The following is a 27,982-nucleotide window of genomic DNA, read 5'->3' on the forward strand; positions in this document are numbered from 1 at the left end:
TGTCTGTCTCATCTTCTCCTTCCAACAATTCTTTTTCTTTTTTTAAGCTATGAACTTACACGCCCATAAAAAACTTACAAGTTTAATAATGATTTCTAGAATTTCCGTTATCTCCATCATCAAATGAGAATGATTTGTAATCTGCATATAACCCAACAATTTATTTTTGACAGCCTCCAGTCCAGCAATAAAGTCTGATTCCACCCCAACACACTGGCTTGTTTTCACTTTTCATAGCCTAGTGGCACAGGCACCACACTTCCAGTTAATGAGTTGTCTTAAAAACATAGACTTGGATAATAAGTACAATGGTCAGGACACTCGGGGTTTCACCAAAGAGAAGTTTAAATGCAGGCAGTTTGTTCAGTGATATCTGGTATACTGTGGACTGTGTGAGGACAAAAGAGGATCTTGAAATAGGAGGATATCAAAACTAGATTTTGGCAATATAGAAGATGTATTGTCCATGTAGTTCTTTCATAAGCTTTAAAAATACTCTTATTAAATAAGTTTTTCCTTAAGATCAGATAATACATGAAGTCAGTAAGAGTCCAGGGGTCAGAATCTTATTCAGTTCTTAGTTATTCTCTGTGAGCCTTTTTTTTTGGCTTCTCTTCATAAGATTCGCCATACTCATTCACTCTGCTCTTATCCACAGGATAAAGCCTGGCAGAAAAATTAACAAATTATTAGTTACAGTATTATCTGTCACCTGGATGAATTAAGCAGTTCTGTGCTACTTAATTTTAAAAGTTAATTTCTTTATCATCATATTCTCTATTCCCATTTGTAGCAAAAAATACAACAGTTTTAAAGATTAGCTAAAGACACATCATCTTCTTCACATTAAGACTTAACCAGTTATCTCATACCAGGGCCTCTTAAGAGACGTATTAGGCCTCCTAAAGCTTGGCTGGAGTATTTCTCAAGTAATCCACGATACCTCTCAAACTTGAAACTAGCCCTTGCCAGAACTTGTTGAGCTCTTAACTTTTATAAAAAATACCTTGAAAGGGGACCTATTTTACTACACTTATGTGTGATTATGTAAACCCAAAACTGAAGCCGGCATTTAGTCTTAATGATCAGCTAGATGCACACATCCACATGTCCTGGTATAGTGCGAACTTGGCTTAAAATTCTTGCTTCCTCTACATACATATACATAAACATAAACATAAACATATACATGAATGCACTTTCTGTAGCTTCACTTACAAACAGTATTTCAATGCTTACTGCATAAGGCCTTCTTCCCCATCTGATTTTAGTTACTTAAAGAATCTGAAACTCACCAGATACTCAACTTATAGGAGCACCTGGCAACTTGCGTTTGAAAACCAGATGAAGAAGAAAGCAGAGCAGGGCAATGCCTCATCAGAAAACATCCTTCACAAGCACTTTGCAGAGCAACTTGGAGAGCACACCTCGAGTATGGAGCCTACGTAGACATGTAGGCCCTCAGCAAGGGTTAGAAGCCCAGAACGCTGAAGGGGGTTTGTGAATACAAGCTTAAAAATTGCTCTCCTTCACCTTACTCTTAGGTATTCATGTTTCGGGGCAATTTTTCTTTTTTTCTTTTTTTTTTTCTTTTGTAACTTGCAAATGTAAAGCTATCTGCTGAAAAGGAGGACTGCTGCCTTGGGGACGGAGAAGGCGTAACTGACAAAAGTTCTGAGAGTGCTATTATAAGAGGAATTTATCAACGACCCTCTTAACATGCTCAAAGAGTCCAGGAATATTGTGAGCTATGGGAAAATGCTTTTGCAAATCTTACTGGTATCGGGATCTCCTTTTCAGGATCCCCTGCTCACTATTTCCTTTATTAGGCATATACACAACTACCATTACCTAGACCATGTTATGTATTACTATGGTACAAAAATTCTGCTTGAAGTCTATCCCAAGCTATTTGATAGTTCTTTATACCAATGACACTGCAACCATCTACAGTGCTGTAAAAATTCTGATGAATATTAAAGAAAGGCTTACCATCTTTGGTAAAGATAGACCAGGAACACAACATCATCTCTAAAGCATGCCAGCCTATGAGATGTTGGCATAGTGATGATAAAAGCAAATATATCATCAATAAAAGTGTTGAACGCCTGCAAGTAAAAGAAAAGTATACTTCAGGTGGCTTTGAAGAAAGGAAGTCAGTTATTATACAAAGCTACAGAAAAAAACAGGCTTCCTAGAACTGTATTTTTTCAGTAAGAACACAGACTGCTTCCATATTTATAACATTGCTTGATGGTTATGCTGAAAAGCTAATTAATGCAAACTTTAAAGTGTTTTCTTTTAAGGAAGACCACACTGTCTTCTACAGACCACACTATTACAGTAACAAGTAAAAAGGAAGTAGGACTATTCCGGGTAGTCATGTAAGGGGAAAAACATGGATCAACTTCAGTGAAATCTTTAAAGGAATCTGGGGGAAAAAAAGCCACTTCCATTCATTACACATATGATTTAAAGACTTACAAAATGTCAGTTCACTTTCATTTTCTGCAGGCATTTGAGATTTGTGTAAAAACTTGTTAATTTACTGCTCTTAAGAATGCTAACTTGACAGCCTTGGAAAGATTTTTAAAATATTTTTAGTGCTCTCCTGGAAGTGATCATCCATCCCCTATTTGAGATATAATTTTCGACATAATTTCCACTCAACTTTGCATACTGTAGGTTCTGCTTCTGAAGCAATAATGAAGTATTTTCTCAATTCTTTTTCGTGAGTGAGAACACTTAAATTCCCAGACATCTGCTGGAAAAGCAATACAAACAAGCTCCAAGCATGCAAAGGTCAACAATATTTTGTCAGAGACTGTAAAGAATGTAAAGAGAAGGGCAACTCCTCTGCAGAGAGGACTAGAAATCAACTCTTACAGCACATAGAATGCCTTAAGTTGGAAGGGACCTCAGAGATCATCTAATCCAACCTCTCTGTCATGGGCAGGGATGCCCTTAACTAGACCAGGTTGCTCAAGGCCTCATTCAAGGTAGCCTTGAACATCTCCAGGGAGGGAGCATCCACAGCCTCTCTGGGCAATCTGTTCCAGAGTCTTGCCACCCTCATATTGAAGAATTTCTTCCTAAGATCCAATCTAAGCCTATTCTCCTTCAGTTTAAATCCATTTTTCCTTGTCCTATTGCTGGACACTCTTGTAAAAAAAACCCCAAAACCATCAGCTCTAGTACAGTGCAATAAACTCACTAAAATTATCAGGAAACCAATCCAGCAAAGAATATCCACTTTTGGTTTAACAAACCAAGTAACATGGCTTCATCTTTCCATATTAGCAAGCTGTGCACTAATTCATACTGTAACAAGAGGAAGCACGATGGATTCTCTAAGCACAGAAGGACTTGCTCTTCAAAATGAGCCAATGTTTAGATGATGAAAGAAAGCATCAGAAGATGCAGGTTTTGGACAGGAGAGAGTTTTGATTAGTTACAACAGGAAAACTCTGGCAAGTCAAAACAAGCCCATCAATCTGAAGTTATGAAAGAACATGGACGGCACTTCTCAAGTCTGTGCAAAGAAGGTTTGTCATGGAACAAAAAAAAAACAAAAAACCTTTGCAAGTCGGAAAAGACAGCCTTTCCAAGTCAACAGCCAAGTGAGTGATCTTACAATAAAAGGAAGAAAAAGTTTAATGCTCCATCCTTCAGGCACTTAGGAAGTCCCCACAAGCCACTGAAACTGAATGCACCAGAGCAGCCCTTCTAATAGTATTTAGCCTAGCTAGTTAGGGTTTGGGGTTTTTTTCAGATTATCTCATTTGAAGGTACCCCTCATAAAAGTATAATGGGCAGAAAAGTAAAGAATACAGAACTGGAAAGTTAGAATCATATTCATTTTTGCCAAGGTCTTCCAGAACAGGAAATAGTTCAAATTAAGAAACAAAAATAAAGTTCTCTAAAAAGACAATCACAGATGAGACTTCAGACTATTCTTTCCCATCTTCAAAGTGCAGAACAGAGCCAGCAACTTTAAATAGCCACAAGGCAAGAGTAAATTACCCCCTCCAAAACCCAGCAAGCTAAATATAGTTGAAAACACCACATACAAACAAGCCTTTGTTGTGGGTAGCCTCTGGCATCTTCACAGGTACCATAAATGCTCTGTAAGAAAAAGCTGTTCAGGAACTGAATTCTACTGCTTTAAAGGTTATTTGTTGGAACAGTCTCCCTTTCCTCTCTAACGGCTGATGTCTCTGCTCAGTTATTATATTTTGTTGCTGAAATAAAACTGAAATTACTTCCCTAATACACCTCTTACTCCCCTCTGTTAAGAAACATGTTCATTTGCTTAATATATGTCTTTTTAATGTACTTTTTACTATATTTCTGTCTAGTTGCTATTCTGCTATCAGCTATATTTCAATCTGTTTTCAATCTGTCTTGATTCCTTACAATTTTTAAGGCAGCAGAAAGCTGTAGGCTTACAGAAATGGAAAAGCTATGAAAGGCACTTCAAATTTGAGTTCTTTTGCTCCAGACCATCTGTTCAGAATTGGACACTATGTCTTGAGCAGTTTTTAATACTATTTCTTTTCAAGTATTGATGTGCTGGAGAACTATAATACATCAGCACAAAGGAAGAATAAATGAAGGCATTTATGAGCGGAAGCAGAAGAAAAAAGGGCACATGTTGATGGCATCAAGATCCTCCTGATCCCAGCACATCCAGCCAGAGTTGCTCGGGACACAATGACCAGTCAAAATAAAGGACAGTACAAAAATCCTAATGACTCAGAGAGGTGGCAAAGGATGGAGTAAAATCACTGTCAGCTCTTTAGTGGTGTAAGAACAAAAGTAGCATACAGTTGCTGATTGAGGAAGAAGGTAGGAGACACAGGAACTCAACAGGGGGTGTCCCTTGCCCTCCTTTATCAGTTCAAGAAATCCTGACTGGGCTACTTGGTGGCTGAGTACTATCCAAACCACTTCTGAGTATACAGGTAGCAAAGCGTTACTAAGTTGATGTTGTTTTGAAATCAACTCACCTTCCTCTCCTCCAAGGTCTGTTGTCCAGCTTTTCTAGAGCATCACATTATTTCCTGTAAGGGCAGCCTAGGCAGTGGGGACACCGCAGGGCAGTCCCTCTTCCACCACATGACAGCCCACCAGGCATTTGTGACTACACTGCCCAGAAGCTCAGAATTACCACCCCAGCCCAGAACAACACGTACATTACTTCAGTCTCTCGTAGCTCCAGGAATCTGCCAAAATAAGGTCTCTTAGTAGTCCTATCTGTGCCCCAAAAATCATCCTTTGATAATATAATCTCTCTCTTCCTAAAATAATGCATTAGAGACTGACTGATTTATTTGCGGGACCAACGTTTGTGCCCACACAGGACAATGGAGAGTACAAAAAGCAGTATTATCATCAAAACCAGGATGCAAGTATTCTCATTATACGGAAGTCATTATGAAAGCTGGAAATCAATGCGTGTTTTTTAAAGGACAGTTGCAAGCAAGCTTAGTTCTTAAACAAAGAAAAGCATTATCAGACTTATGCTACAAATTACTAAGCTGTTTCTTACAGAAAATTATATCAAAAATGTCTGCAGGAATCTCTTAACTAGAGCTTTACTTACTTTATATGTGAAAGCCTTCCAGGGTAAGTGTGCAACAGATTTCATCTAGGAATAAAAATATCACATTTTAATAAAGTCTGCAAGAAGAGACTAGAGAAGTAGTCTTTTATCACTTTTCAATCTTACCTTGTAGTTTACAAACAGCTGGGGTAGCATAAACAGGAATCCAAATGCATACACTCCTGAAGATAAAACATGGAAAACTTAGAGACAAATGGACAACAGAAGTACATCACACAACTATCCTTTCATGATTAGGAGATTTTTACTTATTTTCCTACAGAGAGAAGATGCATTTAATCTTTTTGTTCACTTTGTCTGGTTCTTGTCCCTTTATCACTGTGATAATTTTGAAACCTGTAGTCAAGTTACTGCTTTGTATTACACTGATACAGCTGATAGCAGCTGCTTTTCTACGTTTGAGTCTTGGCCTCCATTTGAAGAAACATGAATAGAAAAAAAAATAAACAAGGGACTCACCATTGACAAAACTGTTAATCAGCCAGGAGTACCAGCTACAAACCAAGAAGACAGTGCAGTTATTTTTTCACCTTAGCAAAAAAAATATATACCTGTAATACATGCTCTGCATGACTGTGTGCTGACTGCTCCAAGAAACACGATGTTTCAAACTACTTTATGCAAGAACTAAATACCTCACATCCTCTTTGATTAGGAAGGGCTCCAGAGTAGGCAGCCAAGTAAAAGAATGCTTATCAGTCCGTACAAGTTTGGAGAGCTTTATCAACTGTTTTCATGCTTTTTCAGAACGTTCCAAGACTTCTGCACCCAAGCTGACATCAGATAACACTGCATACTGAACCCTGACTGACGAAGGCTTGCAAAGGTAATGCTATTCTCAACACTAAGGAGACAATAAGGCAATGTAAGGATTTAGAAATCGCAAACAACAAATACCATCCAGTGTCAACCACTGTAGGAGGCACTTAAATCAGTAAATAAAAGGTATCTGCATTTTTCCCTCCTTACATTATATAATAAAGCCTTCCAAATTTTCAGCTTGTCATAGTAAGAACAGTCAGTAACTGTGATGCTCAGGTTACATAATTTAAAATTAAACTTGCACTGCTGTGTTAGTGCCATGACAATGGCAATATTACAGCTGTAGGAGTGCTTCACTAATCCACAAGCATCTAAAAAACGCATCAGAAAATGCCTGCAAGATTAAAGGTTAATCCACTACTAAGACTATTTGTTCCGTCGCATTTCCTTTCAAACATATTTAACAATGATAAAAATTCTATTATATGAACTATTTTCACTTTCTTAAGCTACAGCTCATGGAACACCTGGCATATAAGATTTTTCAGTACTGAATGAATTAACGAATTCTGTGAGAAAAGCAGAATTTTTAAATGCTGCTTATTGTTAGCTCCTTACAAAGACAACAACTTTTTGAAAAAAATAGTTTTCTAATAGCCCAGAAATTGCCCCAGTTTCTACTACAAGTGCTATGGCTCACATCTGCAGCAACAGTAGTTGTTTCTGATGCTATTTTAAGTTACTGCTTGCTTCTCCCTCATCCCTTCTGGGCCTAAAGACTATTTAAAAAAAAAAGTCTACATGGCCATGCTTGCACTTGCAAGCTAGAACAAAGTTTCAAGGCTGCATACTTGCTTGCAACTCTCCAGTGCAAAATGAACTAGCTCTAAATGGACAAGAGTTTCACCTTTAAATGAAATATTGAGTCTTCAGCTCTTGCTGAAGTATCAGTGTGTTGCAGTAAGTCCCCGGCTCTACAGGAATACAGTCCTGTCTTAAACAGGCTTTTCCTGGCTTGCCATCCTGTTGCCGTAAAGGTGGCAGAATAATTTTTACTGTCTTAAGAGTGGTAAATCAGTCTTTCAAAGAATACTGCTTCAAGGACAGGAAGACGTGACCAAGAAATTTTCCAGCTGGTTAGTAGAAAACATAATAAGACAGTGTGCACCTGGATAGCAAGTAGGCTGTTGTTTAGAAGGTTTTAACAAGCTGTTCATCCTTGGGGGTGTGTGGAACCAGACCTAAGCTAGGCTTTTCCAGTCAAAAACCTTTGTTCTGGAGATTAGAGGGTACCAAAACATCAAAAATTGTTTATGAAAGGCTGAAAGTGAGCCAAAATTAAATGTGGCAGTGGGAGATGGCGACCACCACCTCAGTTCAGAGCACTGAAAACTCACCCCCCTACACCCGCAAGGAGCATGCCTGCTAATTTACATGAGAGGCAAAGCTAATTTTAATATACTGATCCAATGATGAATGTAACCATTATCACTAACCAGTAACTGTAGAATTACTGGCAAGTTAGGCATGTTTGTGCTAATAAGTTACAAAATAAATATGTTGCAGTTTTTCAACGCACTATGCTAGTTTCATCTAGCACCCAAACTTGGTCAACTTTGCTAATAAACCGATGGCAGCTTTCTAAACCATCCTTTGGGTTAGAGAGTTTTTCCTTTAAAGCTGCTGCTTTCGGCAACAATCTCAGCTATTGTATTTAGGAACAGAGGAACCTCTTGGTCAGAGCAAATAATTTTGGGACAGTTTTCACTTCTCTGCTATTGGAGAGGTTCAACAGCTGAATTCCTCTCATCTCTCCTGTCACTTTATCAGTTCTCTGGACAGTAACTGAAGCTTCCTTCCATCTCTTCTGACTGGCAGCATATATGAAAACTACTGAATTCTATACTACAGTAGTTTCAGGTTACTTGTGGAACACAACAGCCTTGTAGGAGCTTGCAGGATGTTAGAAAAAAAGACAGCTAGACTCTTCAGCTCTAGGTCCTATAGAACAGAGAAATTTCCAGTTCCTGGCTAAATAAATAATTAATTTCCATAACCCATCAACTCCAACTAATTAAGACAGAAAAAATGGGGAATGTTTCAATTCTATATAAGATAATATGTAGATTGACAGTACCTTTTGTATTTGACATTCAGCAAGGAGTAACCTGCACCTCCAATACACAGTGGATAGAGCAAATATGACAAGTATTTCATAGCCTAGTAGACAAAGACAATGGTTTGTTAGTTCACATTTTATATACAGCACTTTTTGTGACATTAACTAGAAGACAGCTGCTATTTTTTTTTACTAAAAATATTTCCTTTTCCCAAATATCTGCTAGCATTTCCAGTATGCTACCAGTTCTAAGGAAGGTGGCTAAAGTTTCAACACACAGTTCAGACAACCAAGCACCTGAGAGCAACAGGCAACAAAAGGCAGCACAAACATCAGAATCTAAGAGTAGCTCTCTGACTAACACCAATATTATCACCTATGTTCAACTCCTTTCAGAAATCAGGAAGCACATGAACATTCCTCCAGTGCAAACAGCAAGTACAAATATTAGTTTTCAAAGTTGTGAATGGTAACCCTGTAAGATAAGTCTTCAGATAAGTCACTTGCAATTCTGATTTTCAGAGAAGCATTTCATCCAGATTAAGGACATAGACCTGCTGGAGTGAGTCCAGAAGAAGGCAGGAAAATGATCAGAGGGCTGAAGCACCTATGAGGACACGCTGAGAGAGTTGGGGCCGTTCAGCCTAGAGAAGAGAAGGCTCTGGGGAGACCTTACAGCGGCCTTCCAGTACCCAAAGCAGGCCTACAGGAAAGCTGGAGAGGGACTTATTACAAGGATATGTAGTGTTAGGACAACGGGTAATGACTTTAAACCAAAAGAGAGTGGCTTTAGATTAGATATAAGCAAGAAATTCTTCACTGGAAGAAATTCCTGCACTGGATCAGGTTGTGGAAGCCCCCTCCCTGGAAGTGTTCAAGGCCAGGCTGGATGGGGCTTTGAGCAACTCACTCTAGTGCAAGATGTTCCTGCCCTGGGCAGAAGGTTGGAATTAGATGATCTTTAAGGTCCCTTCCAATTCAAACCATTCTATCCTTCTACGATTCAGCTACTAAAACAACTCTTTCACTTTCTTTTTAAATTATCAGGATGAATCTTCACCATCTCATCATCCGTATGACGGTGATGCACTTGACAACTATGAGAACATGGAAAATGCAATTGTTACAATAAAAAAAGCAAAACAGGTCAACTACCAGGTCTCATATATAGACTTTATAGTTCAGAAGTAACAGGATTCCCTCTTACCTGGGTATCATACTCCTCAGTTTTCTTCTCAAAGTCATTGTACGTACCAAACTGCAATACATATAACACACTGAAGTCAGAACTGGGTGGAAAAGTAGTTGCCGTATGACTCCCTGCAGATTTAAACGGCAAACTAAACTGCTTAGTTTAAGCTAGGTAACAGTTCAAAGTTCTTACAGTCTTTTCTACAAGAGTCATACAGATACCCTGGGCCACCTGCTAAATACAGGGTACGCAAAAAGCTTCACTTTTCCCTTCACATTGTGCATCAAGCACTGAAGACTTCTTTGCTTCAGAAAATGCGATTGAGAAAGCAGAGTTCACAAAGCAAAAGCAAAGTCAAGTGGCTAAGAATTTGGCAGATACAGGAAGCTGTTATGAAAAACCATAACCATTTGCATGCATGAGAAAGTCAATTATGGATCATCACACCTCCAGAGGCTGCAGCTGGCTAAACATAGCTCCTTGAATACTGACAAAGGACCGACCAGAGCTACCAGCCACTCAGGATGCACAGACTTTGACGTCTACGCAGCACAAACTCCACAATTTTTGCAAACTAAACCTAGAAGTTAGGCAACTGTTTCTCCTACCAATCAGAGAAATTTCAATGTAGATTGCACTTTAAAAAGATTACCCTCGCATCAAAGAAAAAGTTAATTTGACTCCCTGCTGCCACTGCATGGTCTGCAAATAGTCTCAGGGCTTAATTTTTACCCAGATTTGTTAAGGGCTGTCCTGCCCCCAGAACAAGTCATATTTACTAGTTGCACAATGGAGAAGTAACAAGCACAGCTTCATTAAAAATTCAGTTTCTTATTTCAAATCCCAGTGTGAGTTAAGAGTGCCTTTCCAGCACAGTGGCAGGAGCACAGTCCCACCTATTAAGATTTAGCAAGACTGAGAGAGGAGTTATGAAGTTTCTCTCACCATAAATACATACAAATAGCTGCTTCCCCTACAGAAATCAAAGAAATGCCTAAGTTTGAAAACGCTCCTTCAGCTTTTGCATTAAGCCATCCATAAAGAGAAGATGTACATAGAACACTTTTATAGATTTTTTTTATTCTTCCTTTCACTTGGAAGTTGCACAGTAACCTGGAAATAGAGGGATAACTCAAAAGTATAATCATTAACAGGCCAACATCTACCATACCTGAATTCTGAGTCTCAAGCCTTGCCACTTGATTGTCATTTTCAAAGCTTTCTTCACTTTCCAAAGCTGGATTAGCAAAAACAAAACACGTGCATAAAAGATTATCCAAAGGAATGTCTTATGCAGGATTCAGATAATCACAATCAAGACCCCAGAACACTTATATTAGGCACCCATTGCACAAAGCAGCAACACCCTGACTGCAGCGTGCTGCCTGCACTGCTCTGCAAACCGAACGCTCTTGTCACCAGACAAGCACAACACGAGAAGCCTGCACTATTAAGCCTTCACATCGCATTACGTATTTCAAGTGAAATAATGCAGTCCCGGCCAGGGTAGCTGGACTGCAGTGCTCAGGTGCTGGGGTCTGCAAGATGAAGGCACCTCACAACTCCTAACAGCTCTCACCAGGAGAGCTACACTCCATAAAGCTTTTTCCAGATAAAGTTTGTTTGTTTAACTTTAGATACATCAATATTCTCTTCTCACCCCTTGTATCTTCTAAACAACAAAGTGCAATATGGTAGAGACAATCCTTTACTTTCACACTTAAGGCAAGTGAGAAAATGACTTATTACAGAAGCAATGTCACTATTTAGTGGTCACGGTAGCGTTGGGTTGATGGTTGGACTAGATGATCTTAGAGGTCTTTTCCAACTTTAATGGTTCTATGATTCTATTAGTACTGCATGAGAAACAGGTGTTAAGAACAAGTTGTGAAAAAGCTCTTCCCAGCAGACAAACTCTTTTGAGATGTATAGTCCACATGTTTCTTCTCACCTTCAGACAACCATGTTATCTCACCAGCACTTGAGAGGAGAGATATGTTACTTCAGCAGAACTTACAGAACATTTCCCCTCAATTTAAGTGTCCACACAGTGTTCCTATATAATCTTTCAACCCAGTTCCCCCAGCCTGCACTCCAAAAGCAACATGCTGTAAAATAAGATGCATGAGGAAGATGACAGGAGCCAGTTATAGGAACTACATATCTGAGAGAGATCCATTTAACAGATCTTTGAGCAGCTCCAAGAAGAATCTCAGACAGGCATGACCAAATGAGATCTGAATCTGCCTGTTCTTAGGTAGTAGCTACCGAGAAATTCATCTTCATTAGAACATAAAAATGCAAAATCTTAATAGTTTTAATTGCACTTAAATGCTGTAGCCTAGCTGACCATTACCCTTAGTTTACCACCATACATGCCTGATCTGGCTTCCACTAAAACTTCCAAAAAAGCAAAAAAAAAAGTGATTTAGAGACCAGGGCTATTTTCCGCCCCCCTAAAAGCAGAAGCATCACTTTCCTTGACCTAAATCACTTTTAAATAATTTGCCAGTTGTGAATTTCTGAAGTCTTTAGAATTTTTTTTAATTTAAGTTATTTTGATTTTAAGGATCAAAATAAAAGATACTCTACAGAAGAAGTAGTATACTTACAGGGATATATATTTATCCCTGAAACTTATTTAAAATTTCAGGCACCTAAATAAAGCTTTAAATATAAGACTGTATTGCTATTTATTTGAACAAAAACACTAGAAAATATGATACAGAAAACTTAACACACAGAAATACACCCAACTTAAAAATCCCAACTTACTGAAAAATAACATCAGAGTCAATGAAATGATACTATTCAGGACACCACTGTTCACAGTTTCCACAAAAGCTTAATCCATTTTATACAATAAACTGAAATTTAAGGATCACTTTGTGACTTTGCATTCAACAATTTAATCACTATATAAAAATTCTGAACTGGTTTGTTTCCACAGTGGTTATCTGCAACTATAATAGACGTGCAGTCAAAAATTCCAAATGAGAGTCCTGAACATTATTTTTAGATACCAAGAGGTAAACAGATCTGCAAGCAACGCTACGTAGAGAGATCTCCCCATCGCTGGCTGCCTTTGTACTTTACTATACATAAAGCAGGCTTCTGGGGCGTACCTGCAACCCACCAACCGAACGAGGTCTTCTGGAATAACAAACACAGGCAGCAGTCTCCTCCTTTCCCTCCTTCCCCAAACACCTTGGGTGACAGCCAGGGAGAAAGCCATCGACCTGCGGCGCTGTCTGACAGCACACAGCCTGCGCTTTGTCAGATGTTTCCGCGAAGGCTTGTCGACATGGTTATACATGCCTGGTCAGGAGCGATGCCTATCAGGTGATCTGATAGGAAGGAATCTCAGCACAGCTCTGTGTTTGGTTTCCACAGTACCAGCTGGCCCATCCCAGAAAGAAAACGATACTTCCAGTGAAGGGACACCATTTCCTGCACCACTGAAAGCCAGCTGAACAATGCTGCTAAGACAGCACATGACAGCACTATTTTTCCAATAATGAGTTTAGCATTCTTTTTCTACAATAAACTGTGGATATTGCTGCAAATAACGGTATTTGGTTCTGGAGCTTTAAGAACTCACCTCAATCACTGCACCAATGCCTGCTGGAATCAGTACCAATAAACTTGTCTGTTCATCCAAAAGGAAAAGAAATATTACCACAGTACTAAAGCACCGCCAGAGCACTAGGATATAAAAATGAAAATGAAAGGCTTATTAATATTTAAATAGACAGCTGAGATGACGGAAGGCTGTTGGCCTATTTACTACAATTCTATAATTCTGTATTACCCAGTTTAAGCAGGAACTTCTACGTAGATCTCGATATATCAAGTAGTCCTAGAAACAGCCAGTATACCTCCAGGCAAATAATGAACAAAAGCATTTTATGAAATCCTTATCACAAAAGATGGAAGGAAGTTCATATTAAAGGAAGACTTCTGTACTGGAGCGATTCAGCAATGTATCAGTACTATTACGCATGATGTTCACGATTCGAACGAAGTTGAAAGGCTGTGAGGTAACACACTGTCAGTCTTTGAAACACATGCAACTAATTTAATGTTTGCAAATGGTACGAAGTATGTTTTAGGGTTACCTTTCAGGTTTTGCAAAACCTTGGGTGCTTTTAGGTGTCTGCCAACTAATTCTTAAATTTGATTATCCATTCCCCTAAGCAGGGACAGACAAGGAGAAGAGCTACAACACACTCAGACATCAACAGTTACACTGTACAGTATCAGGGGCTTTGCCTGTCCTGCTTCTCCCTCTGGGCAAGAAGGAGATACAGGCAGAAGAGTGACTAAGGTTTGCTAAAGAGATCGCGAAACCATTGATTACTGGAGACTGAAAATTTAGGTATTTTGATCATAAGGTTAAAAAGACCTTTGTCACTCAGTCTTTCCAATTTGACTTCATGTACTTTTTAAAGTGGCAATTAACACTTAACTCTGAAATTCCATGGACCATTTTGAGCTTTTACTAACTTTCTGGTACATATGCCAACAGCAGTATAAATGCCTTACAAAAACAAATGCACTCTGATAAAGATGATAAACAGATCCTCCATGTGAGAAAAACATGACACTGTTCTTTATAATTCAGAATGGCCAATTTTTTCCTTGTATGGATATTTCTCACGTATTTTAATAAATCTGTAAATAGGACAGAATTAGGGATAGTCTTAGAGATCAAGTGACTTCAGGTTTATAATTTTGGTTTATAATCAAAATGGAAAAATCTGCTAGAAAAAAAAGCACTAAGGATTAGGACAATAACCAAGACTGGGGAGCGGTGTGTTCAACTCCAAGAATCCAGGGCTGGCTGCTACCTTCATTTGTCTCTAGGAAGGTTCAGTGAGATGCCAGACCTCTATGTTTCTCTCATCTTTCCTATATCTGAGTCAACTGAACCCTCCACGCTTTTTCCACACCCGAGGAGCATGCACTGCTGCTCCTGTTTATATCAAAGCCCAAATCAAACAACGGCATTACACTACAGCGTTCCCCTCCTACCTCCAAATATTTTAGAATCTGCAGTCATCTTTTCATATACTAAAACATCTCATTTCGCCATCTTGGTGAAACTACAAAGTATCAACTTATGAGTGTGACTGAAAACACACAGCATATATCACACAACACATACACACACACACCACTTCGTATTCTGGCCCATACCTGCTTTTGTAGACATCCCAGTCATGCTCCTCTTTTTCTTCCAAAAACTGATGTCATTTTTGAATGCAAGGAAATCAAAGAGAAGCTGCAAATAGCAAAAACCATAGCATTTGCTTGAAACATGCACTAGAGACTGCTAGCCAAACTGTTAAAAATGCATTTAAGAAGGAATTTAAGAAAAAATTTGGTTTAGAAACTTTAAAAAGAAGAATTAAGTATCATGAATAAAAGCTCAGAAGATAAACTGTTTTAGACACTCAAGATCTAAAAGCAGAGCAAAATGACAAGATGAATTTCAAGTACTCCTGCTACTACTCCAATGCTGCTCAATGCAGCGTCCTGTGAAGAGAGTCAGTGACCCAATACAGGGTAACACATGGTAGAGATGAAGAATGAGGACCCTGAGGAATTGCTCACCTCCTTGGCAGACCAAGGAAAGGCACACTTTATTAAATTTGAAGTGCTTTGTATTAGACCAATAGTCAATTTAGTCTTGGATAGTACTAAAGCCTTTTAAAAAAAATCCTACAATACAGCAAGTCAGGTTTCATCTTTATTTCATCACTAAGAGGTTGACCTAAACTTCAGTGACATTTTAGCATTAAATTTATTTGTAATGACTGCTTTTTTCAGTATTTTCTTTAAGCATTCACTATCTTAACGAAAAAAAATCAACAAAAACAAAACAGCACAAATTCGAGAAATTCTTGGGTCAGAGAATTTTAATGAAAACATTTTTTTTTTACTTTGGGCAGATGGTGCATAGAAGGAAAAAGTATCAGAAGAGCAATCTCCAGTCTACAGATACCTTAAAACCTGATAAACAGAATGGGAAAAAAAATGTGTCTGGGAAGTCTAAGGCTTTCCAACCAAATTAGCGTAGTGTAAGTATAAAGAAACATAACATGTCCAGCAAGTTGTTAGCTCTCCCAGAATATGGGAATTTTATTGAGTCGGTAAGTGTAGGTGACAAAAAGTTCACAATAGAAAAATGAAGTCTAAAAAATTTTTTCATTAAAACAAAGATTCATACCTAAACCAAAACACATACAATGCCAAAAGAGAAATACAACAACAAACAACCATGACTAGAAGCCTAAGCTTTTCAATTTGCAGCAACAATTTTTTGAAGCAATTTCCATCAGCCAATATAAATTTCTCCAGGTATTAGGAGTCAGAGACTCAAACTCTAGTAGTTGTGTTGCAGCTACATCACCGTGGTGGTAAACCTTGTAACAACTCAACAAAATATGAACCAATGTTGACAGGCACATTAATTCTGAGGACTTTGGTTCAACTACAACAAAATGTAAAGTGATAAAGAAGTTAAATGTCTTATATTTCACTCGAGATTGTTAGTTTCTACCTAGTCATCTCAAATTTGTCTTATTTGAGTTTTTTATATTAACTCTGTATTGAAAATACAGCTGCCCCAGAAAACACTTCCATTGTTCTGAAGTTACTATTTCCAAACCCAGTTCTTAATAAATGAAAGCGTTGACATTCAGCCCATCCCCTGCCTTTATTTATTTTATATGCTGTCATTCCTAAACCCTGCAGTTTCTTCACTTACATGGAATGCTGCTACGAAGAATGTCAAAGCCAGAAAGTACAGGTTAGTATCAACAAAAATGCCTTTTACTTCATCTGCATCCTTCTCTGAAAATCCTACAAGAAAGAACAAGTAATTATGTCAGTATCATCACACAGTTAATTGATTTTATGCTAGAGTCCAGTATGAAAAAAATGTTATGTAGCTGCCCATAAGGAATCATAAATCCAAAACATGATGGCAGCTTTATTGGTAAAACCCAAGTCTACCTATATTTTGGCGAGTTACTTGGCTTGCCTTAAACAAAACCCACAAGCTGCAAGCAAACTGATGTGCCTTTAACATGTTGTGTAATTACAATCTAAGCTGAACAGACAAATGGCAAGACACGGGAAGCCACTGTGGCCTAAGTGGGAAGAAAAAGAATTATTCAGCTTGGCTTCTGAACTTTTATTTGATACATAAGAAAAACTGATACATTAAAAACTGAAAAATGAGGAGATACTGTAGAGGACAACAAACGTGAGTGAGAAACATGGCCATGTATGGAAAAGTATAGACCCCAGATCATGGATTAGAGATCAACTCTTTTGACAATCCTTGCAGAATTAACTTGGAAGCTTGTCTTTGACAAATGGATAAAGGCAAAGCACCTTCCAGAAAGCACAGCATGTAAGCTCAATATATATTCTCTATTGTCTTACCAAATCTCTTATAGGAGAAATGTTGCTTTCTCATTATATATTGGATGACTACTAATTCAAAAAAAGCTAGAGCCTGTCCTGTCCATGACAAATAAGTCTGCCAGCATCAAGGCCTGTGTTTTCCAGAACATACACCATCCCTTTGAACTTCTTCAGCCAGTGTTAAAATGTTTTTTTCATGAAGTAGAAAGTACTAGCTACTGTGATTGAAGTTTGCTGTCCTCAGAAAATACACAATGAGGCATTTACAGTGATGGTGCAGGTCACGACACCGGTGAGCTCAGTCCTAATTTACTTTGTCCTAACAGCTGTCCTGCACGACAGCAAGAACTACACGAATTTACCCATATTCAAGTGATTTTGGAGTTTTGCTACTGACCTAGCGGGACCTTTTCAGAAGTTATTCCAGAAAGAAAATTTAATTTAAATCTTATGTTTCAGTATCTACATACTTACAGACAATGAGCAGCATCTGAGCTAAGCTTTTTTTCCCCCCACGCAAACTCTGAGCAAGCAGTTACTTGACTCTTTCAAGGCGGTTACTTTAAGCAGACATACTTGTAGCTTTGATACGCATTAGCCTGAGCTATGGAGAAGCAACTGGATTCTACTCAGGATGACCTTATTCCTTACTTGCCTTTCCTTTCCCAACAAAACACACAAGAAGTTCAGGCTGCAAAAGAAATGGAGGAAGTCTGTACTTCCCATTAAGTTACACTGTGACAGGTCGTGTGCCTTCTTACAACACTACACTTTGAAAGTGGTGCTGTGCTGAACCAGAACAGATGATTTTTTTTTTTTCTAGAGGAATCAATTTATTAAATGTTAGGTTGGCCATCATAATATGTTAATTCAGAGTTGACAGTGAATAACCAAACTAAATTCTGGTGAACAAAGAACAACGCTGATTAGTATGGAAGCAGCATTACCCCTGCATGTCTTGGGAAACTAGTAGAACACTACATTTACCTTTTTTTTTAAAAAAAAAAAAAGGATAAGTGGGTAAGGATTTAAGAATCATTGAAATAATACAGCACAGAAGCTTTTAAGATCTCTTGGCCTGAAAAAAGTTCAAACTGTGGTCTGAAGAGATTAAAAAGAGAGGATCAGAAAGCAACCTACATTCACATACATCAACATCAGTTCAGTTACAATGTAGTTCCTTACTCTACCATAAAGAAACCAAGTACAGTCTAGTGAGAGAAAACTGAGCCAGGAAAGACAACCCTGAAAATAAGATGTGGATTTTTAAGAGTGATGATAGCGTGGATCACATATTTGGAAACAGTAAAAGCTTGGCTATACCATCACCAACAAAGAGCATATGAACTCCAGAGTGGAAGCGTACACTTACTCCACTACATTTAAGCGGAACACAAAATTTAACAGTTTCATAAATATAAAGGCTCTAGTTTATCTAAATTACCTCAGCACTGGTGGGGCTGCACCTTGAGTATTGTGTTCAGTTTTGGTCACCTCAGTATAGGAGAGATATCGAGGTGTTGGAGCGAGTGCAGAAGAGGGCAACAAAGCTGGTGAAGGGCCTGGAGAACAGACCTTATGAGGAGCGATTGAGGGAGCTGGGTCTGTTCAGTTTGATGAAGAGGAGGCTGAGGGGGGATCTCATCATGCTCTACAATTACTTGAAAGGACATTGTAGAGAGGTTGATGCTGGTCTCTTCTCACAGGTATTTAGGGACAGAACCAGGGGAAATGGTTTCAAGTTGCAACAGGGCAAGTTTAGGCTGGACATTAGGAAGAAATTCTTCACAGAAAGAGTGGTCAGACACTGGGACAGACTGCCTAGGGAGGTGGTTGGGTCGCCATCCCTGGATGTGTTCAAGTGTCGTTTAGATGGCGTGTTGGGTGATATGGTTTAGGGGTGACCTTGTAGTGTAGGGTCAATGGTTGGACTTGATGATCCCAAGGGTCTTTTCCAACCTGAATTGTTCTATGATTCTATGATAAATTTGTAAGTGAGAGGTCAGTTCTGAAATGTCAGATGCAGTATGATCAGAACTGAGACTCCTTGAGATTCATGCACAAAGATTTTGCTGTGCCTGCCTGTATCTCACTGCAGGTGTAAGGCTACAGTGACCAGCTTTATAGAGCTTATACTGAAGCTTATATAACACCCATTTCTATCTTCTGGTTCCATGGATGAGAGGGGAAACCCGTGGTGAAAATTCTCTCCTCTATCTTGTCCTCTTATGCTTTCACAGTAGTACTATCAAAATAAATTCATTAAAAAACCAGTTAATTCACATCTGTATTCTTGTTTCCTATCATATGTCAACATTTTATATCCATCTTTACCTTAAGGCAGTTTTGTAGCATTAAGCCTTTTTGCCACCTAACCAGAAAAAAAAAAAGAATTAAGTCTCATCTATGCACCTAAATGAAAAAAAAAATTGAGGGGTATGTTGGAGTTTTTTTTGGCCTAAATTCATTGAAGTTAAAAAACATACCAAATTGTTGGAGGGAGTACACAGCATCCTGCATGTGGATCCAAAATCGGAGTTTTCCAAGAGATATTTTGTCATATGACACTGTAAGAGGTAGCTCTGTTGTTGAACGATTTATAACCTGTATTTTGAAAAATATAGAGTTTTATTTTTAATAGGAGAAAAATTGCAACAATTATTTCCATGCATTAAAAAAAATAAGGGGAAGTGATTACATTGTATTATAATTTAATTACACTACTTTAGGAGGTCAGTTTTGAAAGGAAATGAGACCTTAGACTTTTATACTATGCTTGAAGTCTTTGTTGTTCTTTTTTTAAAGAAATGTTAAATTAGCAGTTTTTCTGTTCAAGTTTTATAGCAACCTCACTGTCACTGTGTACAAATGCCTCCAAGACATTTACATAAAGCTCCCTCTGCTGGTCTCAGCTCAAGTGGGAAAAGTCGGCTTAAGGTGGTTCTCTCCTTTGACAGTTCTCTTAATGTATAGGCTAAGATTACCTAAGATAGAAGATTAAAAAAACAACAACAAAAATCATATCCCAAAGGCCACAGTCAGAACTTTACTAAACTGAGGCTAGTTTTGAGATAAATTGAAGTCACAATTCATAATGAAACAAAAGGTGAGGAAGCAAGATGACGTTACTTGCTCGGACTGGTGAAAACATCACAGCTAAAGCTACGCAAGATACTCGGCCTGCAAACTTTGGGATACGAATACAGAATCTTCTTCCTGCTCCAAGATAAATAAATTTCACCTAATCCTACTGTATCATCTACATTTTAGTTATGATAACTACCTGGGGCCCCCTTAAGCTTTATATATATACAAAAATGAAGTCTTCAGTTGCCTCAGGTCCTTCTGTGTGATAGTTGACTGTTTCTCAAACAAGTCTGAGAAACGAAAAATGGTGCCAGGGATCTCTGAACTGTCTGAAAAAAAAGTAAAAAAACCCCAAACTCGGTGAAACCAACGTGGTGCGAGCTGACAATAGAGAATGCTGCCAGGATACTACAGCTCTTTACCAAAAGCTACAGAAACATCTTTCAGACTTCTCCTTTTTAAAGCATGCCTGTAATCCATCCATTTTCATTTCAATTCCTCAGTCTATCAAAGATAGCATCAACATTTCTGGGAGTAAAGGAAAAGAAATTTTACCTGTGCAGGACAGATAGAAAACAAAAATTTTGCACATGCATAAGTAACATGCAGCAAGTGTATTCTACACAGACAAGGCACTACTACGGAGCTAGAGGGAGTGTAGGGAGAAAATGACATTGCAATACAAGATGGAGACAGGAGTTCTTCAACACCCAAAGCAAATTAAATGAAGATATAAAAATTAAAAGAATAAAGTCTTTCTCAATGAATAATTACAAGTCCACAACTGCTGTTCACAACCTAGGTAAGTGCGATGGCTTGAAAACTAGTTAAAGTTACCAAACCTCTGCAATATAACCTAGTCCTGTAGCACAGGAGCCTCAGAACCTCCCCTGTCCCTCCTAGCAGTCTACTTTATTAGTACTACAAAACAGTGTGCAAACACAGCAATTAAGTTCAGCAGTATGAAATTGAAAGTTTCTTTTTATTAAACGAGTTTCCTGTGCAATCCCCAAACGCCCAGCACCGGCGAGAACATTTAAGAAGGTGAGAAATGCATAACCCCTAGAACACAGTACTTATCACAGACAACCTACATCTGTGTCAAAATAATAGTTCAAAATCTACAGAGCCTAGCACAAGCAGGAATTGCTCCACCACTTTAGGTCAGCGTCTATGACCCGATGTATAGTCAAAAAGCCAGCCTTGCTCCACAAAAGCTGTATCGCCTTCTTCCCTTAGTCTTTCCTGCGCTTCACTTGCCTCTCATTATCTCACAGCATGCTTAGGACTAGATCACTCTTTCTGCAGGGCCTGCAAGCAGTTTGGGAAGTAACTACTGAGAAGCCACACAAGCCAGTGTGGAGGGGAAGTTTGCTAGTTTTGATGGAATAGTCTCTGCAGCACTTCCCAGCACATTGCAATGACTTTAAAGCAGTGAGTTACAATAGCATTAACCAAGACATGCATGAAAACTGCAGAGATATTATTAATAATATGCTGAGTTTATTTGTAAACAGGGTACATGTCTCGATCAGTTAGAAGCTCAATGAATGTACTGAATGAGCTGTGGTAAGAAACTTAAAACAAAGGACCACTGATAAAAGATATCCCAAAAGTGTATCTGAAGAAATACCAGACACAACTACCTGCTACCAAGATTTGTTACAAATGCTCTGCTGAACAAGCTTGAGGTGGAAGGGATACAAGTTGTTAAAGAAGATTCTCCCCAACATTAAGTAACAAAACGATCTGTCTGAGTTAAATTAATGAATTGGAAAGACAATGTAGAAGGTCTATGGAAAGTTTACTTCTACGAAGACTTTGATCTAGAAGATGCTGAATCCAGACACACTCATTTAACGGTTTTCAGACATTCCCCAAGACTTCTGTTTTTAGTAAGTCTGATCATGAAATTCCAGTCAGTGCAACCGAAAAGAATTGCAGGGCTCAACTAAGAGCTGCTAAGATGATCATGGTTTAGATGCAGGAGGCTGCCATATGTAACTCATATTAAAGGAACTGCATGATTTCCCATGGGAGAAGAGCTGGGCAAAACCTAAATGCAGAAAGTTCTACTTAAATATATAAAACCCCTCCTCCCCGCTCCTTTTTTTTTTAACTGCAGGGGTGAGTGAACACTAGAACATGTTGCCCAGAGAGCCTATGTCATCTCCATCCTTGGATACATTCAAAACCCAACTGGAAAAGGTCCAGAGCAACTCGCTCTAGATGATCCCACTCTGAGTAGGGGTGTTGGGTCTAGCATCCTCCAGAAACTTCACCCAATTTCATCCTTCTGTAATTTTACTCCTTAAGTTCCTAAGTCCTGATTTCTTTGAGTGCACAAAATCATTGGATGTATTGCAACACCAAGCTTTCAGGTGCTCTGTACCGACCCAAAAGGCAAAAGTAATAGAATCCAAATATCTTTTGGTGAAATAGGAGGGAGTGCTTGACAGGTACTTCTGGCAGAGGGGTCTCAAAACCCAGATCTAGCCTCTGCAGTTACCACAGCTGACCACATTAAGTTAAAGAATCATTAATCTTTTTCATTACAGCAAACAACATATGACAAAATCTTAATTAAAACAACATTGAAGATTACTGTTAAATGTAATTAAAGGTATCCGATTACTCACCATCAAATCTTTCACTCTGTTGCTTAGCTGATCAATAAATAATATTGGAAGGTAATGCACCGTCTTCCCCAACTGAACCCTAGGGTGTTTAAACATGGATTTTATGACTGTGGTGATCTAAAAAGAAAACTACTTTTATTCAAATTAGCACTCATTCATCACTTTCAGACTTACCCATGGAGATATTTCCCACCATCTTTTCAGGCACATTTTCTTTTAACATGCAGCAAGAAGGAAGCAACTAAGCCTAGAGTCAATCACTGAAACATGTCTTTATAAAAAAAAGTTAGGTGTGCCATATTTCTCCTTTTAGCTTCCTTTTACTTTTTTATAGAGACATAGAATATGCAAAAATCAAAGACAAATCAAATTGGTTGTGATGATGCTGAAGCTGCAGCATGACCAAGGGTAGAGGAAATTACCATGTTTGTTGAAAAGACATGTGCTGAAGTTTACTACCATGTATTTGTATGCTTTACCTCAAGTATCCCTCTTCTACTGTAATGACAACTCTCCACCCACATATACCTGCAGGAAGGTGAGATACCACTGGAGAGGGCACACAAGGAACAGAAGTCTTCTCTGCCTTCTCCTCAACAGAAGCTCTAGCATGGATTGCTCTACCACCTCACCAACCTTTATGAAACCAGTAGGAACTTCCCAGCCTTTGAACCCTCTACAAAATTAACCGTTGGAAAGTTATTTAGCAAATTATGGTCGGTATGCAACTGCTTTCTCACTATCTTAGAAAAGCATTTAGCCTAGTGCTCTAAGAGAGACAAATTCTTAAAGTTGTTCACTAGAAAGGTAGTTATCTGCATTGTGATGTTCTCAGTAAAACTTGATGGAACTAGCATAATGGAGCTTTTTAAAGCCCCAAAGTTGAATTTTAGTCTGTGACAGAAGTTTGTATGCATGCCAGGAAAGACTGCACATTAAATATACAGTGGGCAACGGTAATTTAGAAAAGTACTGAACTGAGGCTCAGAAATACTACTTGGTTATTTAACTGAAGAGGTTTAGATTTCTGTGTAATAACTACAATTAAAGCTACTGCTAGTGGAATTGAAGCAAGCTATTTCATATCCAAACTACCTCCTGTATAACGCAATGACAAAAGAACACAGATGCGTATCTAAACACGACCAGAAAAAATATCCTTGTTCATCAATCCCAGTGCAACCCCTATCTTACGAGTTACTACGTTTATTCTGGCTGGGAAGCTATCCCAGAACCCCAAGGTCTGCTGATTAAACAACTGCTTCTGGATTTAACAGGATAGTTGTAGAGAAAGGCACCAACACCCAGCAGCACAAGCCAATACAGCATTTTTCCTCTGGTTAATGCTGGAAGTAATTAAAGTAAGCTGTGAAAGGAAGCTCCTGCCTGCACTTAGTGGCCTACAAACCTATCCCTGCCTTTTAGCATTTTCTTGAAAAAATGACAATGCAGGAACACACATTGTCAAAGTAAAATAAAGCCAATCGTAAAGGGAGAAAAAAATTGTCATATCTGTGCCTCTTCAGCATTTGCAATTTGTACAGATAATTTGCAGACGAAGGGTAACCGGAAAGGTCAAAAGACAGCAATTGCTTTAAAGGGCAGACGTATGATGTGAGAACAAGGGAGTATGAAGTCTCTTGTAGCATTTTACTTGTGTCTTTGTAGTTCTGCTTTGTCTTACTATGATAACTCCTAAATTCTTAGCTGCCCAGGAAAAAGATATCTCCAATAAGGTTTCCCAGTGCACAACATCTTTCTTACTGTCACTACCGAAATGCAGGCATTAAGACCATCTACTCGTGTCTCCCAAGCACCAATTCAAGCATAAAACACTAAAGGAGCAACTTTGAAGCAATGTGCAGTATGTTTCTAATAATAAATCTAGGAAAATTAAGTCCTCGACTTACATCTTCATGTAGCGGTGAACATCAGCAGGGAGGGATGATCCATCAAACACAAAATCTTCCACCATGACATTTAAGGTTAATCTTGACCTCCAGTGAGACACAGGTTCATCTAGAGCATTGGTCTGTTTTTCTGCTTCAATTTGCTTTAAAAATACAATAAACATACATACCGCTAAACAACACAGAATTTTAAAGAGGATTATACTCTTAACTCACAGAAACCCTAGAGTCATTAACTAAATCACAAAACAGAAGTCCACTAAGAAACAGTTTACGTCAATTTTGACCAGATCAAGTATTTTACTCAAACACAACAGAACAGATTGTAAAAGCCCACCATAACCTGACACTGACACACTTCAATGCCCATTCACAGCCTTGTTCATGAAGAACTAATTTCAGTTAATTAACCTTAACACCGTAGGAATGTGGTTACTAGTCACAAAAAGCCACTCTGAAATACGGACTGTGAAGCAATCAGATATTACTTCAAAACAGTCAGAAGAACGATCAACTATATCAATTTTTTGGAGTAAAAAGATCAGACCACTTGTTTTGAACTTTTGAGCTTCCAAATGCTGTGTAAAGCAGTGCTCAAACCAAGTATGACCTTCACTTTCAGTAGCTGCTTATCACCAGGGCTTTCTACTTGTTTCTCTTTGGATGAACACCACCTGTACTGACTTTTAGTATTGGAATCTAGCCTTAACCCATTTTCAGCTTTATTCTGACAGGATTTAGAAACCACACTGCTGGCTACAGGTAAATTTCAGGTTCCAAAGAAGAACAGAGTGAAATTCTCAAGCTCCACTTCAGACCAGGCACAACAGCCATTTATAAGCACTTTAACACAACGTTTCCCGTTGATAAAGGGGGTTGATACTTTTTTTCCTAGTATCATCATTACTGTAAAGATTCAAGTGCAGCAGATGCTAATACTACAAGTGTCTAGGAAAGAAACCACTTCTTTCACAGTTGTTCATCTACAGATGGAAAAACTACCTACCTGTGTGGCTGATTCTCCAGTGAGCAAATTAATCTCTTCTGGTTTAGGGATCATGTACGTGGTCAGAGGACTTACTACATGCACTTGCTTCCCATCATGCCAAGGCAAAATGCCAGCATGATGAAGAAATATATATGCATATAATGTGCCGTTATTTCGTGTTTTCTTTGGTACAGAGACATTCACTGTCCTAAAATACAAAATAAATACATTATGCAATGACATACCACATGTTGGGATATACAGTTATTACATATGAAGATCACTGAAGATGTTCTGAAAGCAAACCAGAAAGGGTTGAGGACGTTTAAAAACCAAAACAAAACCCAAAACCCTAAACCCTCAGGCATTTGGGTTGCCTGGCACACAACAATTAGTTCTGGCTAATATGTCCTAATGAGCTGTGGCTAGAGTGGATCGATTTACATACTCCAGTACGTAGCATAATATCTGCACTTCCAAAGTTTTACTGTTATCTTAGGATACTTGAATCTTTGTCCACTTCACCCTTTATTACCCCAGATCACATAGGACTGTATCATCAGTTCTTTTGCTGTTTTCCCCTGCCAATAGGTCCTAGGGCCAAAAGTATCACAGCACTTGTACAAAGTAGCCTTCCCTGTGCCGAATACGCACCGCAGACTGCATTCCTCATAAAACATTTAAAACCACCATGTTTGGTTCAATGCTTTGCATTAATAACGTATCTTTGAAGCTATGGCATGCCAAGGACAGAATTCTGGATTGTAGCTCCAAACCACAAAGTCACTCCTCTTGTATTAGCCAAGAAATCATCCTCCTTGCAACCTTGCTAATGCCTCCTCTACCACTGCAAATTTACTCAGGTTGTTTTTCTCTGAGTATCTTCAGTGGCTTAGCAGACTGTGTCAGCAAAACAATTCTTATATGAACTTTATTTACTATGAGCTAAACTGCAGACCAATGCTTTAATTATAGGAAATGTAAAACCTGAAAGAACACGTGAAACTCTTTGATAAGAGAGTCAAGAGTAAGGTGATTATTTTAAACCAAAAAAACGTGAGGCAGTGAATATGAAGCACAAAACAAGTAGTTCTAGTCATTTGAATTGTAAAGAAGCATATACAGAGTGCACTGTTATCCTCAGAAATTTGTCTAAGGGCAAAATCTTATTCCATCTTAGCACTAACATCCCTTCAGAAGATCTGCAAACCCTGAACTACCAGAAAAAGAAGGTTTACTTGTATAACTACTAGCACTGAAACAGTTACAGAAAAGCATGTTACTAAAATGCAAGAAAAGAGAACTTGACTTGCAAGTTCTATTCCGGGTCTGAATCCACGGCTATTAAGAACATCATATAGGTAGCAGACTAGCTACACATGATATTAGAAGAAAGTCTCAAGCATTTCCAGGCACTTTGACTTAGATTTTCATACTGGAAAGTAATTTTTAATATTAAAAAAGCATGCTTTTGTAAAACAATTGCCCATATGGCTGAAAACACGTATATGACTGATCCAGTACAACTAGCAAGATGAATATTTAGAGTTATACATATATGGGAATCTAAAAATTATGATAGGCAACATAGGATGGCATTCGAGATTTGCAGAATCTACATGAAAGAAACAAGAGTTCTGTATTTACTAGCATAGCCTTGCTTTGCAAGCTCTCTTTCTTGCAACTATGAGATAATTTTCAATGTAAGAAAAGTTTGCTTAAGATCCTGTCCCTCAGCACCAGGTGTACTTAGCACAACACTTTCATCAAGCCAGGCACTTAACCAATGTTTAATTCATTAAATATTCTAGGAACCTTTAACTAAAGAAAAAAATGCTGGTTTTATTAAAAGCAGCACTTCATCCTCAACTCTAAAGCTGAAATCCAGCTAACAGCCTTCCTCCCTTAACATGGCAAATATAGCTATTACTTTATGAAAACAAGTGTGAACTGAACAGTCTATACAGTATTCCAAAACAAAGAATATAAAAAAAACTCTGCTCTTTCAACACGACTCTTGCAAGCAGTCTACCTTATTTCTTCCATACTTCCATACTCGTAGCTGCTAGTGAGGGTATGTACTTCAGAATTAAACAGAGCACTCATAGCTTGGATACCTACCTTTCAAATTTGGACTCAATGTCAAAATCTTCCACATTCAAAACCAGATCTATATTACTCTCAGCGCCAATGCTTGACCGTGTGGTAGTATACACGCTTAA

The 27,982-nt window shown here is 38.4% G+C and overlaps 1 protein-coding gene across 1 annotated transcript; it reads right to left on the reverse strand.

The window, feature by feature from the left end:
* Positions 1–145: 145 nt before the first annotated feature.
* CLPTM1L (CLPTM1-like) lies at positions 146–27,982 on the reverse strand (the record flags this gene model as incomplete). The annotated part of the gene is made up of 16 exons (XM_009877183.1): positions 146–666; positions 1,993–2,108; positions 5,606–5,650; positions 5,732–5,787; positions 6,086–6,120; positions 8,526–8,608; positions 9,715–9,765; positions 10,871–10,936; positions 13,301–13,404; positions 14,899–14,983; positions 16,472–16,566; positions 19,623–19,740; positions 22,863–22,941; positions 24,773–24,915; positions 25,779–25,968; positions 27,882–27,982. Coding segments are annotated over 16 exons (1,452 nt in total), but the record flags the coding sequence as incomplete, so codon positions are not given.

This window comes from Apaloderma vittatum, unplaced genomic scaffold (assembly GCF_000703405.1).
Source record: "Apaloderma vittatum isolate BGI_N311 unplaced genomic scaffold, ASM70340v1 scaffold11779, whole genome shotgun sequence".
Taxonomy (NCBI): Eukaryota; Metazoa; Chordata; class Aves; order Trogoniformes; family Trogonidae; genus Apaloderma; species Apaloderma vittatum.